This window comes from Hippichthys cyanospilos, chromosome 4, assembly GCF_059441005.1.
Source record: "Hippichthys cyanospilos isolate Australia breed blue-spotted pipefish chromosome 4, RoL_Hcya_1.0, whole genome shotgun sequence".
NCBI classification, from domain to species: domain Eukaryota; kingdom Metazoa; phylum Chordata; class Actinopteri; order Syngnathiformes; family Syngnathidae; genus Hippichthys; species Hippichthys cyanospilos.
In genome coordinates, this window is record NC_142372.1 from 21,386,398 (window position 1) to 21,402,463 (window position 16,066).

At 38.8% G+C, this 16,066-nt stretch overlaps 1 protein-coding gene and 1 pseudogene across 2 annotated transcripts; both read left to right on the plus strand.

Moving 5' to 3' along the window:
- Window positions 1-575: 575 nt before the first annotated feature.
- Window positions 576-12,529, plus strand: LOC148424989 (lactadherin-like). 2 transcript variants are annotated; one of them, XM_088414091.1, is made up of 10 exons: window positions 576-749; window positions 4,472-4,597; window positions 4,675-4,806; window positions 6,288-6,401; window positions 7,590-7,771; window positions 7,846-8,001; window positions 8,096-8,240; window positions 10,665-10,849; window positions 10,933-11,088; window positions 11,805-12,529. In XM_088414091.1, exons 1-10 carry the CDS (start codon window positions 674-676, stop codon window positions 11,946-11,948), a joined length of 1,416 nt encoding a protein of 471 aa, XP_088270217.1. In that variant the 5' UTR covers window positions 576-673; the 3' UTR covers window positions 11,949-12,529. The 2 variants fall into 2 exon arrangements, with proteins under 2 accessions (XP_088270217.1, XP_088270216.1); XM_088414090.1 differs by having other exon boundaries at window positions 578-749; window positions 10,647-10,849.
- A 1,082-nt stretch (window positions 12,530-13,611) lies between these two features.
- LOC148424990 (hyaluronan and proteoglycan link protein 3-like) lies at window positions 13,612-15,497 on the plus strand (annotated as a pseudogene).
- Window positions 15,498-16,066: the final 569 nt, after the last annotated feature.

Here is a 16,066-nt window from a genome sequence, read left to right on the forward strand (position 1 = left end):
ATAAATATAATTAGTAACATGATCGAGGGTTATTTGATCAAACATTTTATTTCAGAAGAATATGTTGAACTGGTAGCTCTTATGTAAATCAGGACCCAAGAAGCAGCTGTCGGTTTTGTAAAGTATGACTTGTACATTTTACATGTCCAGGTCCATATATTGAGATTACGGAGTGTCCACATGAGGGCGTCAGAGTTTACCAAATATTAGCTCAGTCAAGCGTCTCATTGACTAACATGTCTAACATTCACTTTGGTATTTTACTATCTTACTATTTATTTATTTAGCTTACTATTTATTTATTTATTTATTTATTTATTTATTTATTTATTGTTTTACTGGAACATCACAGGATCATTTGATTAAATACATTCACAGGTCGTTTCAATTTCACGTTTTGCATAACATGGTGTCAAACATACAGATGTATTTTATAAGCACAACAAGAAAAAAAGAGTTCAGTTATGAATAGTGATTCAAGACTACCGTATTACTGTTAAATTCAGTGGCAAAGTCTCCGCCCCTAGATTACGTCACGTTCCCTTGGGATTAACCGCTTCTTCTTTCCTCTCTCTCCCTCAGAATTCTTACTTTTTACCGTGAACGTTGATGCAGTAACAACGAGTTTCTGCTCCATTCGGAACCGCGTTGACCTAATAAAGCGTAACAAAGTATGACATCTTCCAGAAATGCAAGAGAAGTAAACCTGACAGCGATTATATTTCTTCTTTGCCTGTCGTTGGTTAAGGGTAAGTTTATTTGTCATGCATGAAACATGAAATGTACTTTTTGACAATTGTAGATTCCACATGATGTTGCAGTGATTAAAGATAGCAAATTGGAACCATTGCGAACCATGCAATTATTATTATTACTATTGTTATTATTATTATTATTGTTATAAGTATTATTCATTTTCTGAGCTAACGAAAGCAATTTTTTGGCCTTTTCTTTTAATTATGTTCTTGGAATTGAGAACAATTTGAATTAGAAGTCAAAAATTAACTTGAATGATGGCATTATGTTGCACTGTTGCTATGTGCAAAATCCTTAATAGTATTCCTACCTATACCAGTTATTTATGAGTTTCACCTGCTCTTAGGATATACATTTTCTCTTTTAAAGGGTAACACATTTGCATTTTGTTATTCCAGAGTGATTAATTTGTGACCAAATACTGTAATTAGGCTCCTTGTATTGCAAGGGGCAATTTTCTTCCCCTCTGATTATATTAACTGTGAGATAATTACCACACTTCATATTAACATTTCTTGGTTGTGCTTGTGTATTTTCATTATAATCGTTTTTATTAGTGGGCATGCTAGTGGTTAAACATTATAAGGTGGTACAGATGGAGAAAAAATAGCGCCATATGTGCTTGTGTCTGGAGCCACCATAAAGCAGCTGTCTGTTCACCTGACCTAAGACAAACCTGGAGCTGTCCTGCCAACTTCCTGCACCTGCACACACATCATCTGCCTAAAATAGTAACCAAACATGTCAGGGCCGCCCAGAATGCCATTGGCTGGTGCTTGTCTTCTGTCATGACGGCATGTTTACATCCAGCACCTGTTGCGCACACATTGACAGCAAACATCCTGAGCATTTTGTCAGTGCATCATCATGTTGTCTACGTTCTCATTCCCGGCAGACCAAGAGCTGTATGCTTCTTTCTTGCACCTGGCTAATCCTACAATCTCTTAATCCTAACCACACAGACACGTTTTGTTGACCGTGCTGTTGGCCTAAAATTGTAACTATTGTACAACCCTAATTCCAATGACGTTTGGTCGTTGTGTTCAACAACAAGAAATACAATTTCCAAATCATTTTCAACCTACATTTATTTAAACCCGACAAAGACAATATATTTTATGTTGAAGTGATAAATTATTGTTTTTTCACAGATGTGTAAGTAGGCACTAACACAAACTGCCCCATATGTCACAGATGTTGGCTTTGAAACACTATGTCCATAACAGTCTGGATGGTTCTTTTCCGCAGAACACGGTTTCACGTTGCATCAGTCCATCTATTATGAATTTGAACTCAGGCCGGAGGAATTTCTGGGCATTGTTGATAAATGGCTTTTGCTTTGCATAGTAGAGCTGTAAATTGCACTTATGGATGGTTCCAAACTATATTTACTGAAAATGTTTTTCTGATGATTGAGCCCAAGTTGTGATATCCATTGCATATCAGTGTCAGTTTTTGATGCAGTGCCGCCTGAAGGATCAAAGATCATGGGCATTCAATGTTGGTTCGTGGCCTTGCCTCTTACATGGAGGTATTTCTCCAGATTATCTGAACAATTTGAACAATATTATGTTTTTTATTTTTATGATGAAATCACATTCTCATTAAATTGTTCAATTATTTTTTCACAAACTCTTTCCCAAATGGGTAAACATTGCCTCATTTTTTCTTAAGAATCACTGAGCACTTTAGGAAAGCTCTTTATATACACAAACATGGTACCTACATGCTCCCTACTTGCCTGTTAACCTGTTTCATTTTCCAGATTTTTGATTAGCATTCCCAAAAGTTTTTAGTCTTTTTTACCTTCTGCCACAACTTTTTTAGAACATGTTGCAAGCATTACATTTCAGATGAGCTAGTACTTAAACTAACAAAGGATTTGCAAATAATTGTATTGTGTTTTTATTTATGATTTATAAATGGTCTCAATTTCTTTGGATTTGAGTTTGTAATGTTGTTTGCAACATCAAACTGATAGGAACAGAGGAAATGGAAAAGGTCATAGTCACATGTTTAGTATGGTTTAGGGTATAACAGTCATCGAACCACAGTTTGGAAAGAGACTGGGTCAGAATATGTGTCCCAAGCTCCCTCATTGGCAGATTGTAAGTCCCAGGCTTGAGCTCTGTGCAGGAGCTGTGAGTTTTAAAAACAAGCTTATTCTAGAACTGCCGAGGATAGTTTGCAAAACCAAGAAAACTAAACAGTGGGTTCAAGAAGGCCCAGGCAGAAACCACTCAACGACAGTACGAAGACGTTTTCAAATTCTCCATGCCAATAGCACTGATTTATCTTATAAAGGGATATCAAACTCACTAACCCTCTCCAACACATTTATGTCAAAGCCACCTGATGTTGCTGAGGGAAGGAGTAATGACCCCAAATAGCATCATATGAGTAAACACACAGTCAGATTATGACTCATAAATCTCATAAATCTGTGCCCTGCCACTCCCACTGTGCTTTTCTGCCTGATCTTCTGGAGCCGTCCAAGAAATATGACTCAGTTCTCTAGCACTCTATATTCCACACCAAAACACCACAGACGTATTCAAAATACTTGTTTTTCATTCTGTTGCTTTCTCTTGAGTGGTGTGACTTTTTCTACTTTATTCATCAAATTAATAGTTGTAAAACAAGAAGTCATCGTTTGTAGTGGAGTTTTTTTGCAAATAGTGTTTGTTTTAGTTCTCTGTTGATGTCCCAAATTTTTCACTTTTTTTTTTTTTTTGCAAATTTCAGAAAATGCTCAGATAAGATGCAGCTAAATTTATAACTGATGAGAAGCCCGCACAAAATCTTCACAAAAAAAAAAAAAAATCACAGGATCAAAATGAACCTAATATTTGACGCAGCACATTGAGGCATATGTTTGTCATACAATTATTATTTTTTTAAATCAATGAATGAATAAATACATTTGGGCGGCATGGTGGCACATCAGCTTCACAGTGTGAAGGTTGTGGGTTTGCTTCAGGCTCCAGCCTCCCTGTGTAAAGTTTGCATGTTGCATGTTCTCCCTGTGCATAAAAAATGGATGCGAGAAAAAATAGATTTTGAGCACAGAAAACAAAAGTAATGAGCGCGCAATGATTACAGTTTGAGCGAGCGTCGATGGATTTTGAGCACGGAAAAACCTTTTTCTCACTCAAAATCTCCCATCGCGCTCACGATAGCGCTCCCTCCCTCACTCAACATCTTGCTCTCCCCTCGCTCGAGTTGTGTACTCTACACACGCTCAGTGTGGCATGCACGTTAGGAATGTGTCCCTGTGGAATGTGTTGAAATTGTCCCTAAGTATGTTTGAGAGAATGATACTGTCATGAACACTGTCATGGGAAAACAAAAAACAACAACAAAAAAATGAATGCTTTTTTCACGTCTTTGTGTGCCATGCAATTGGCTGGCAACCAGTTCAGGGTGTAACCTGCCTACTGCTCGACGATAACTAGCACAGGCTTCAGCATCCTCGTGAGGATAAGCTGTTCAAATGATGGATGGATGGATAAATAAATTTGTTACCCACATTTTGTCAGAAAAAAATGTGTGTTATCACCATAGCATGATATGTTCAGTAGAAAAAAACAATCAGAAAAAATCGAGTTAGTCAAAGAGCTCAACATGTGGGCCCTTCAATTGAAATTAAAAATTGTTTGACATGTAATTTCTGGATTATTAATTTCACACTGTTTCCCTCAATACCCTTTACTAGGTGACTATTGCGAAGTGAATAATTGCCATAATGGAGCAACGTGTGTGACTGGGGTAGGAGAGGAACCCTTCATCTGCATCTGCGCAGATGGCTTTGCTGGAGACACGTGCAACCTTACAGAGACAGGTAGCAAACACAAGTCATCCTCTAAGTATCATTGAAATCAACACTTGTTTTGAAATTATCCACCTTGTTTCACTCAGGACCTTGCAGTCCCAACCCTTGTAAGAATGATGCTTCTTGCCAAGTAATCGCTCCCACCAGAAGGGGAGATGTTTTCAACGAGTACATCTGCAATTGCAGGGCAGGCTTTGAGGGTGCTCATTGCCAGATCAGTAAGTGGTTTCCTGTACAATCCCTTTTTGACACTCTGATGTTCACTCCACAAAATGTCCAGAAAATGTGGCACTGTTGTTAAACATTAAGAGCAAATTTTCACAATTGAGCTCAATGCTGTCATTGCCTCCCAGTATATGGGATGTGGAGCCCCTGCTCTAGTGTCATGAAAGAGCCTCTTTCACAGAGGATATTCTGTTTGGCTAATTAGTGAGAAAATCTCCCCTCCAAGACTCTTAGCATTCAGATGCCACCCACATAGGTTCTCACAGTCTTGTGCTGTGGGTGCAAATATCTTATTGACTACATTTAAATCCCCCGAGTGTTACAACAAGATAGCATTTTTTTTTCATAGCAGTGGTTGTTAAAACGAAAGAGATCTTAAAGTAATTTAACACTAACGCCTTGACAATATTATTAAAGAGGCATTTATTTTGAATGAAAAGCTCACCCCGTCCCATAGCCCACAGGCTGACCACCAATTGTAGAGTTTCTTGAGTTTACTCCCTGCTCCAGTTCTATTTCTGTGTCAGACGCCATTGGCTGAAATGGTCTAGTGGTTTGGGGTGGGACCAATTCATAGAGTGAAAGTCAGCAAGCTTTAGTTAAGTCTTAAACTAATAATCTGGTAGTAATGAAACAGTACATTTCAGGTAACTACTGGTATGCATATTATTTGTGTGAAAACTAAATATTGTTAACGAAATTGAGTGCCTAGTTGAGTCCACGTTCTGCAGTGCTGGATTAAGATGAAATCAGTCAGAATATTTTGCACCCGTTCTCGGTAGGATCAAGTGTTCCTCATCCGTTTCATTTGTGTTGTCACAGCAATACTGGTATTTGTTTCTAAGTTTTGACCAATCCTCTTAGCGGAGCAAGAATCCAAGTGGCATTACGTCAACCTGTCGTCTGCTTTAGCAGAGCCTTTTAGGCCATGTGACACGAGGTAGCACAACATATTTATTGTTTATCATTGTTATGGGAAATTGTTTCATTTATACAAATGAACAAAATTAAGTTAAGTACTTACTTGTACTTTTAAATATAATCTCCACTAGTTAATATGGTGCATTTTTATCGTCATTAAATCAAAATAAAATAATGTTAATATACATGAAGCCACCTAAGGACGCTGAAAAAGATCATATTTTTTTTTTGGGGGGGGGGCTGGGGTAGTAAGTAATGAATGTTTGTTGCTTTAAACGTATTGACCATGTGAAGTTCAGAGCTTGGTGGTGCCACACTTTGGTGGTTTGACTCCATAACATGGACCTTGTTGAAAGGGACTAGTCAAGAAAAGTGCTTTGTTGCCATGGGTAAGGAAAAAATACAGCAAAAAGAAACAGAAACCATATGCGGTCATACAAATATACTCTATGATCGACAAAGAGTCTATTATGGTCAGAACCACTTTATTTTGTGTTCTTGGCTTTGGTGATTTCAAATGCGCAGAAAATAATAACATTGTCTTTATTTACAGATGTGAATGACTGTGCAAACCGGCCTTGTAGAAATGGAGGCATATGCAGAGATCTCGATGGTGATTACGCCTGTCAATGCCCGTCGCCCTATGTTGGGAAGCAGTGCCATCTACGTACGTGTACTCAGTAAAATATCGGCTCATTTATTCTCATACATTTATGTGTTCATTTTAGCATGATGTACAGTGCCAATCAAAAGTTTGGGAATACCGTCTACGTCAGTCTTTTCTCATCCTTTAAAAAATTCTAGAATACTAGATTAAGCCCTACTTTAAGTTGGTGACGCTAAAAATATATATATATATATATATATATATATATATATATATATATATATATATATATATATATATATATATATATACTTTTAGAATTATTTGGAAAAGAAAAACAATGTTAATCAAAACCGTAATGTTTTATACTTTGGATTATTGAAAGCTGACCTTTTGACCAGTCTGAGTCAGCTTTACAATGAGAACGATGCTTTATTACTTGAATGACTTTCAGATCACAGCTATGATTTTTTTTTGTGTTTGAAATCATGTGTTGTTGAAGATGTTTGGGAAATTTGGACTTTTACTGTATACTAGCATTTCAAGTAAGGATGATCCTTTGGGAAGTCTAACCTTGGATTCAGGAGGAGCAATTTGGTTTTCATGTGGGATTTCTACCAAGTAGTCTCCATGTGCTTTGGGACTAGGAAATGTGTTTTACTGTGTCGCTCAAGGTGTCTGGTGGGGGGCACTCAACGAGTGTACAGCCGATTGCAGTGTTTCCAATGAAGGTTGGACTCTGTCAGAGCTTGTCTTGTGTCACAGATTCTTTTCATGAATGTTCTTGGAAAGAATTTGAAATGAAGGTGCTTTACTTCTCTGCTAGCTCTACCAGCACTCTAGCGGTGCTTTGGCAGATCCTTCAGACACTGGATTTCTTTCTTTTCAATAAGAGTTTTATATTCAATACAGAGTAGCGCTTGATTGACTACAAAATTATTGTGTTTATATTAGCTTATCTGCTTGGGAAGTAGTCCTCTTTTTTTCAGAAACAATTCAAACAGTCTCGTGGGTGTGACTTTTCTTTGTCTTCAGGCTGTTAAGCCATAAAACCTCTGTCTGTGTCTAATTTAATGTGTGTCATGATTTCATTTGTGAAGTGCCATTGTAAAATGGTGTTGAAGGTCAAGTTGTTGTTTTTTTTGTTATAAGTGCATCAGACTAATAGATTGATATGGTTTTGTACTTTTCATAATATTGTTCCCTACAAATTTAAAATGTAAAAGTATTTCCATTTTTGTATCTCAGGTTGTATCTCTCTTCTGGGGATGGAGGGAGGAGCAATTGCAGAGTCCCAGCTTTCAGCTTCTTCTGTGTACTATGGTATTCTTGGTCTCCAGCGTTGGGGCCCGGAGTTGGCTCGGCTCAACAATCAAGGCATCGTCAATGCCTGGACATCAGCTGCTAATGACAAGAATCCTTGGATAGAGGTGAGAAAGGTCATTCTCGGTAGGGAACTGGAGAGCTTCAACAATAATAACACATCATCATTTCTTGATACCAGATCGACATGCAGAAGAAGATGCGTCTAACAGGAATAATAACGCAAGGCGCCAGTCGCATGGGCACAGCAGAATACATAAAGGCCTTCAAGGTGTCTAGTAGCTTTGATGGGAAGACTTATACCACATACAGAATGGATGGACAACGAAGAGACAAGGTTAAACTTTATCGCGCATGATTAAACACAGCACTAATCTCTAATTAGGGCTTCTTGTACGGTCAATAATGATCTGCAATAATTTGCATTTCAGATCTTGGTGGGCAACATCGACAACGACAGCACAAAGACCAATCTTTTCGACCCACCCATTGTGGCCCAATACATTCGCATAATTCCTGTGGTTTGCCGTAAGGCGTGCACACTGCGCATGGAGTTGGTGGGATGCGAACTCAATGGTAAATAAAACATCAGGTTGTAACCGAATCCTCATGGTGAATCATAATACAACATGTCATGACAATAGGTTGATATTATACAGAGATGCCAAGTGTGTTCCAACTTGGTCACGTTGTATTTTCTTATGGGCAGTTGCCATGTGTTCCGCTGGAAGTTGAAAAAGTTCCGGAGAGCACGGAACGACATAGATCTACTTGGTGTTTAAAAGTGAGTCTTTAAGTCCCGCAGTGATTGTGATTGGCTGACATAAGATTTGGGCCCTACCAGCTACTGTAACCAACTTTGTTAACGTCTGTTGATGTCATTGCATCTTCCCCGAACTACAAAAGTAGCTTGTCAAAACATTTTGTCTAGGGTGCCACATCTCTAAGTGTCTGCCCTGGAAGAACAAGTAGCATTTGTCAGGAAAATAAATGCTGAGACAAACCATGTTAAACTGCTACTGTGTTATTGTCAAATGTAGTCACAAAATGCCCAAATAAATATTGGATTCTACAGTCTTGCTGCACCAGATGCTCCAATGATCCTGAGAGGTGATGATAGGAGTTGGCATCTCTGCTTTATACTGTTATTATCTTCATTGTACTGTTGTTATTTTCCCTCTCTCTCTCTCTCTCTCTCTCTCTCTCTCTCTCTCTCTCTCTCTCTCTCTCTCTCTCTCCTCTCTCTCTCTAGTGCTGTAAAAAAAGACAGGAAAAACTCCCTGTGTTTTCTGCATATTCATCTCTTGTAGCACACCGAGACAACCTAGGGATGTATAAAATACAGTTTCAAATTGATTTTATTTACAAAAATGATCTGACCCTATGTAAAAAGGTAATTGCCCACTAAACCTAGTAGTGACTTGTTTGGCTGCAATCACTGAAATCAAATGGTTGCAAGTGGTTTCAACTGCCAATTGGGAGGGATTTCTAGCAGGAGCTGCCTGTTAAAGGTCACACCACAGCATCCTAATTTAATTTAAACCCAGACCTTGGGCACTCCAAAACCTTATTTTTGTTTGTATTTTTGAGTCATTCCGAGCTGGACTTGCTGGTGTGTTTTGGGTGATTGTCCTGCTGCATGATCCAAGAACTCTTTAGTTGGAGGGCACAAAATGATGGATGTTCTCCCTCAAGATCTTCTGGTAAACTCTAAGTTCATTTCTTTTCTGTCAATCACTGCAGGTTGTCCTGGTCCTGTGAAAACTGGACAACCCCAAACCATCACATTTCCACCACAATGCTTTACTGTTGGAATCATGTTCTTTTTATCAAATGGGGCTTACTCATCTCTTCACAAAATGTTTCTTCAAATGTTTTAAGGATCATCAAGATGTTTTTTGACAAATGTGAGATGTTCCTATGTGTTCTTACCCTGCCTTTGCGACAGAAGTGGTTTTCACCAGGTTACCCTCCCATAGATGTAATTTTTTGGCTACTGTCTTTCTTATAGTGGCGTGGTGAACCTTGATCTTAACTCAGGCTTGCAGTTCTTTGGAAGGTTTTCCAGGTTCTTTTATATCTGCTGGATAAGTCGCACTCTTGAAGTAATCTTTTGGCGAGATTTAACGTTGTTCCCAGTTTTCTCCATTTGTGAATAATGGCTTTGAGAGTGGTTTGCTAGAGCCCCCACAGCCTTTGAAATGGTGTTGAATTATTTTCCAGACTGATAGATTTCAATCACTTTTCATTCCTCATTTCTTCAGGAATTTCTTTGAACGGTGGCATTATTTGTTCTTGGAATTTTGTAGCCTACTTCACTCTTTCTCACAGATTCTATTTAAGTGATTTCTTGATTCAACAAATATGGTAACAATCAGATTTAGGTGTGGCCTGTGAAATTGAAATTGGCTTCCCCAAAACTGGTTAGTAAGTTGTTTTATGATTTGATTAGGAGGGCAAATACTTTTTCACATAGGGTTAGATTGTTTTGTATTTTTTTCACAATCATCATTTAAAAACGGCCTAAACTTAAAAAAATTGTTTCGATTAAACAAAGCCTTTGCAGGTAATGAATATGCAAAAAAAAAAAAAAATCTAGGATGGGGGAATATGTTTTCACAGGACTCATTATGCTTTTTTTATATATATATATATATATATATATATATATATATATATATATATATATATATATATATATATATATATATATATATATATATGATTCATTGCAAATGTCAGCAAAATCTTTGCGCTGCGCACTTTCTTGCTTGCTCGTCACTGTTCCTTGTGCCTTATTCCTCAGTACCCATTCTGGCATTGGTTAGAATTGGAAATTATTTGGAGCTGTTCCATTATATCTTTCAGTTTTTCTGGTGGAGGACATTAATTAATCTCATCTCTGTTTTAATTTATTCATCTTTTCTGATTTCTTGTCTTGGTTTTTCCATTCCTCCCTTCTGTCTGCTGTTTTATTCACAGTTTATTCAAACACAACAGGGTGCTCAGAGCCAATGGGAATGAAGTCACGACTGATCTCAGATGGCCAACTTTCTGCCTCCAGTTCCTTTCGCACATGGGGCATTGATTCCTTCACATGGCTCCCTCAGTTTGCCCGTCTGGATAAGCAGGGGAAAACTAATGCGTGGTCCCCTTCCCAAAACAACCGTTCTGAGTGGATCCAGGTGACGTGCGGTGCACATGTGTTAATGTCTACACTGTATTAGCAATGTTTCAGGAATATGAATTGTTAATCTTTCTTGCTTAGGTGGATTTTGAGAAGACAAAGCGTGTGACGGGTATTATTACTCAGGGCGCCAAAGACTTTGGGGTGGTACAATATGTGTCTGTATTCAAAGTGGCTTACAGTAATGATGAAGAGACTTGGAGTATGGTGAAGGACACTAACACAGACAAAGATCAGGTCAGTTCTATAAATTCAAAACATTTCTCTTAATTTATTTATTTTATGCATTTCATCATCTACAATTTCCGTGTTACAATCTTATTGTTTCACTACCAGGTTGCAGTTTAACAAAAATATATCAATTCTTTCGGGACATAAGCACTCAGATTTCAGACAGTATAGGAATTTCTTCCAATAGGACAAACTGTGTCAAAGGTGGAGAGACTCTTATGTTCTTTGACACCCCACTCATACAATCATGCATTTCTAAATGGTTCTCAAACTCCAGCCCCTGAGGGCCACAATTCTGCATGTTTGGGATGCTGCTCTCTCAAACACACCTATTTTTAATGATTAGAATCATTTTCAAGCTCCCGCAGTGCTTGCTGATGAACTAAAAGTTTGAACCGGGTGTGTTTAAAACAAGCATCAAAAACATGCAGGGTTGCAGCCCTTGAGGACTGGAGTTTGAGACCTATGGATTTCTTGAACTTGCTTTATGCTCTCAGACAAAACATAATGGTACTGTATTAGAAAGGTGATTTTGTCCATGTGACCTACATTGTCACTATTCAGAGTAGGGTAAATGTTTGAACCATTTGACCATGCTTGAGCACAGCAGAACCTGACGTTCTAACATCATTGTTTCCTCCTATGAGAGAATATATTTAATTCAGTTGACAACATTGTTTATGTATCATTTCAGTCACTAAGTCATATTACCTTCCTTGCAGCTTTTCCAAGGCAACATTGACAACAACAGTCATGTGAAGAATGTATTTGAGCCACCGTTCTATGCCCGATATGTCCGAGTGGTTCCCTGGGAGTGGCACGAGCGCATCACCCTACGCATGGAGCTGCTTGGCTGCGATGACTAGACGCCAATCACTTTGACTTTGTCCTGTCCTCCTATGACAGAGTTTACATCTTACTGTATAACTACTAGATGGATGGAAGATCGTGTTGGCGAAATAGATGGGACTTAAACATTCTTTCTTTTTTTATGACTTGACATATTTCTACGGTGTATCCTTGCTCTAAATTTTTCATGTTTTAAAAACCTTATACCGAAAACCAATCGGCTGTCTTTGCTTATTTTCACATGTACAAGCATCCATGCTAATACGGGTGCTGTCGGGTCTGAACACATTTTCTGTCCTTTTAATGGTCTTTATAAAGGATAAATGCAATTCTAACAAAAAAAGTATCCCTCTCAAGGCTAACTAGGGGAGCACAATGTAGCATTATGAAGCATAGTTAGTGCAATATGGGTTTTGGTACGCTGTGAGTAGATAAGGTACTTTTGTTTACACATTTCGGATGTATTTTTCATTCCTGTTTAAAAAAAATGATATAACAGATTTATAGCACTTAACATGTAGAAAGATAAAAATGAAATATTTTTTAAAATGTATTGTTGAGCTACAATGAAGGTCATTAATTAAAGATGAAGACATAATATTGTCTCTTGTCATGGATTATTGGGTTTAGAGTTGGTAATATACAGTTAGTTTTCTTACCCACAGCTCAGTGAGACTTGGCTGTGGGTTTCAAACATGTGCAGACTTGTCAGTGAAATCATATGCTAAAAAGTTATCTGTGAGTGACTGAAGCATGAAAAGCAATCTGTAAGAAAAACTACATAAAACAGGTCTAAGATCACTGTCACTGGCCAACTCAGGGACACCTACAAACACTGGTATGAAACAAAGATTGATGTCTAAAATAAATGAAGGGTGAGAAAGTCACAATTACTGATAATATTCAAAATAATAACAGTCTTGCATGGCTTCTGGGAAGACCTTTCATCTCTTGAATGAGTTGGATGGAAAGCACTGCCTTTACCGCAATATATAGTTGGTTTCCCCATAAAAGAGTTTCGGGGAAAATAAAAATACAAAGGGGCTTACTGGTGGGGTGTGAAATAACCATAAAATAATTCAAGGTCTGTCTATGGCAGTGCTTCTCAATTATATATTGCCAAGCCCCCCCAAGAAAGGGAACCCCCCCACACTCGACGCGCTGACTACAAATGCAATTATTATCTATAAAACTTGTATGAATATACCCAAGCCTGTATCCTTTCTAACATTAACAAAAGAAAAAAACGCATGATTTGTAATCTACTCCCGCCTGGAAGTTGTATCTACACTCGCAATCAGTAGTCTCCCTGTCATAAAGAAACACTGTCCACCTCTAAAAACAACGAGAACAGTAAGCGAGAGACATGACAGAAGTGGGACACAGGAGGCACGCATTAGTAAATTCAAATTGCCAAGAAAAGGAATGGCTGTACGGGTGTCTCGTGGCACAGTGATTAGCATGTCTGTCTCACAATTCGGGGATCCCAGTTCAAATCCAGCTAGTGCCAACTGTGTGGACTTTGCATGCTCTGACCGAGTTCCCATGGGTTCCCTTTGGGCTTCCCCCCACACTCCAAAAACATGCATTGCAAGAGTATTGAACATACTAAATTATACTTAGGTGTGATTGGGTTATTCGGCTCTGTGCGCCCTGCGATTGGCTGGCAACCAGTTAAGGATGTCTCCCGCATACAGCCTGAAGTCAGCTGAAATGGGCATCAGCAAGCCTGCGACTCTTGTGGCTCTAGAAAATGGACGGATGGAATGGCTAACCAAATTTGCCCAAAATTCAAAGGAAGTGTTCAAGGAAACTAACAAAGTACTGTTTTCTGCGTGCATCTGCACACAGTAGGGCCTGAGCTGATATTTGAACATGCCAAGAAATGCTGCCCTTGTTGAAAACTAAAAACTACATTTCTAATGTAAAAATGTCACCAGTTTAAAACCTGGTCTAAAAATCCTCAGGTGTGCTGTTTACATACAGTATAAGCATCCTCATGGACTTCACCATTTGAGCTTCCCTGAGGCTCGGCAGTTGCGTGAGCAGCAGGATGCCACTTTGGCCACCTTCAGTCAGTTCTTCCTTTGCTAGGAAGATGGCCTGAACCGGTGCAATGCGGGCTGGCTTGCCGATAGGACCGTCCAATACCCCATCACCCAGCCCGGAGCACCTTCTGGAGCCCCCTGGCTCGCCGCAGGCATTCCGAACTACAGCAGGCGTCGTCTGACTCGCAATCACTATGATGCTTTCTGTTTTGCTTCTTTAATACAAGGTGGGCTAGGACTGACTTAATGATAATTGGTATGAAGGTTGGATTCCACGTAAACCCTTTAGACACAAATGCAAAATGATGACACTATCTGTAAAAATGAACAATATGTGTCAAAAACATTTCTGTTGTTTTGTAACACATTACATATGAGGAATTGTCTTGTACTGAAAAGTTCCTTCCACCAAATAGTTTGAAATCGACTATTGCATTGAGTTGAATGCAGTGGTCAAACTTAAAGGGCCTGTATCATGGAAATTCAACTTCCGGGAGATTTTAATGTTTTAATGTTACAATGTTCATTTCCAACAGTAAACATTTCTAAGTAAGCATTTCTAAGAATTACTTGTTTGTTCTGCGCTCTTAGCACCAGATGGCGTTTATAGCCCCTTGTAGCGCCTCGGTACCGCCTGTGCAATAATAAATACACGCTCGCGTTATCCAAGGAGATGTTCATATTTTTTACTTCCGTTTCCATTCCGGAGTTGGGGAGGAGAGATTTTACACTGAGTCGGCCAAGTAAACAGCAATATTTCTTTTAGTAGTTACAAAGTCTTATAGTACAAAATAGCGAAATTGTGTATTCGGGACCATACAGTATGACATTCAACGTTGTAGTACATGATTCGCGCACGGAAATGTTGTTATGAGTGGTGGTTTCCCAAGGGGCCAGATTTGATCGGAGGAACGGATCCTAACACGTCTTTTGCTTTGTTTTGGCACTCCAGTTCATTTTGATGTCGGGAAAACACATGTTATTGTCTTCTTCATTCACTCTGACTCCCGTTACTGCATTAGTTTTTTCATTGTTTCTGTTCCTTCGTGGCCAGTCGGGTTTCAAACGACATCATGAAGGGGGCGTGGCAGCAACACGGTGCAAGGCACCGCTTCAGTCCACAGGATGTTCCACTCCTTGGTTAGAAATGTTGATACCAAAAAGACCTTGCAGTTAATAAGAAATTAAGTTGCTAATGTGCCAAATGTAATTTATATGCACATATTTAACTATGCAACATGAGATGGGCCTTTAAAAGCCATGCATGTAATTAACACAAGCTCAGCAGGCCTGTGAAGAAGACCAATGCACAGATTGCTAAAGTTGGACAGTTCTATGCCGCATGGAAATTGACAGGTTTGGATCAGTGCAATGCCCGATGGTTGGCCGATGGAAGTGTTTGGTATCCCATCACCAGGCCTGGAACATGCTGTGGTCCTTCTGACTCAGGAGTGGGAAACTTCGGTTTCCCTCCTCCACAGGTTGTGTGGAATTTACTGCTACAAATCAGAAGAGTGATGTATAGTAAAGCCACCTCCACTCTTCTCTTAACATTCATTTTCTATGAAGTTCTAAAGATTTGCTCAGTTATATTAATTTTAATGCACTCCAGTTTTGATTACAAATTCTCTTTCTGTAGTTGACTTTAGAACAAAGCAAGTGTTTTAAGCAATGTGAGAACTTGAATTTTGCTTGCACTAAATTATTGATATGAAGCAGACTATTAATGTTTTTTGTCATACAGGTCTACTGTCAACCCATTAAATTGTTTCGCTTCATCATGTGAGTATTAAAAAAATATTCATGACCTAACCTGGTTATCCTTCAGTCCCTCAAAAACAGAAAACAGTACAGACATCATACTCTCAAAACAAAAACGACAAACTGGACTCTCTCAACAAACTCGCCTATCTCTTGAGTTCATCGATTAAGAAAACAAAACTAGGCTTTTTTTCTGTCAGGGTGCATGAAGATAAAAATATTAACTAGTCCAGTGTTCTGGCTGCAACAAGGTATGGGGTAAAGAATGATTCTGGAGTTTTCATACCAAACCTATAGACCAGGGCTCACCAAGAGGTAGCCCGCGA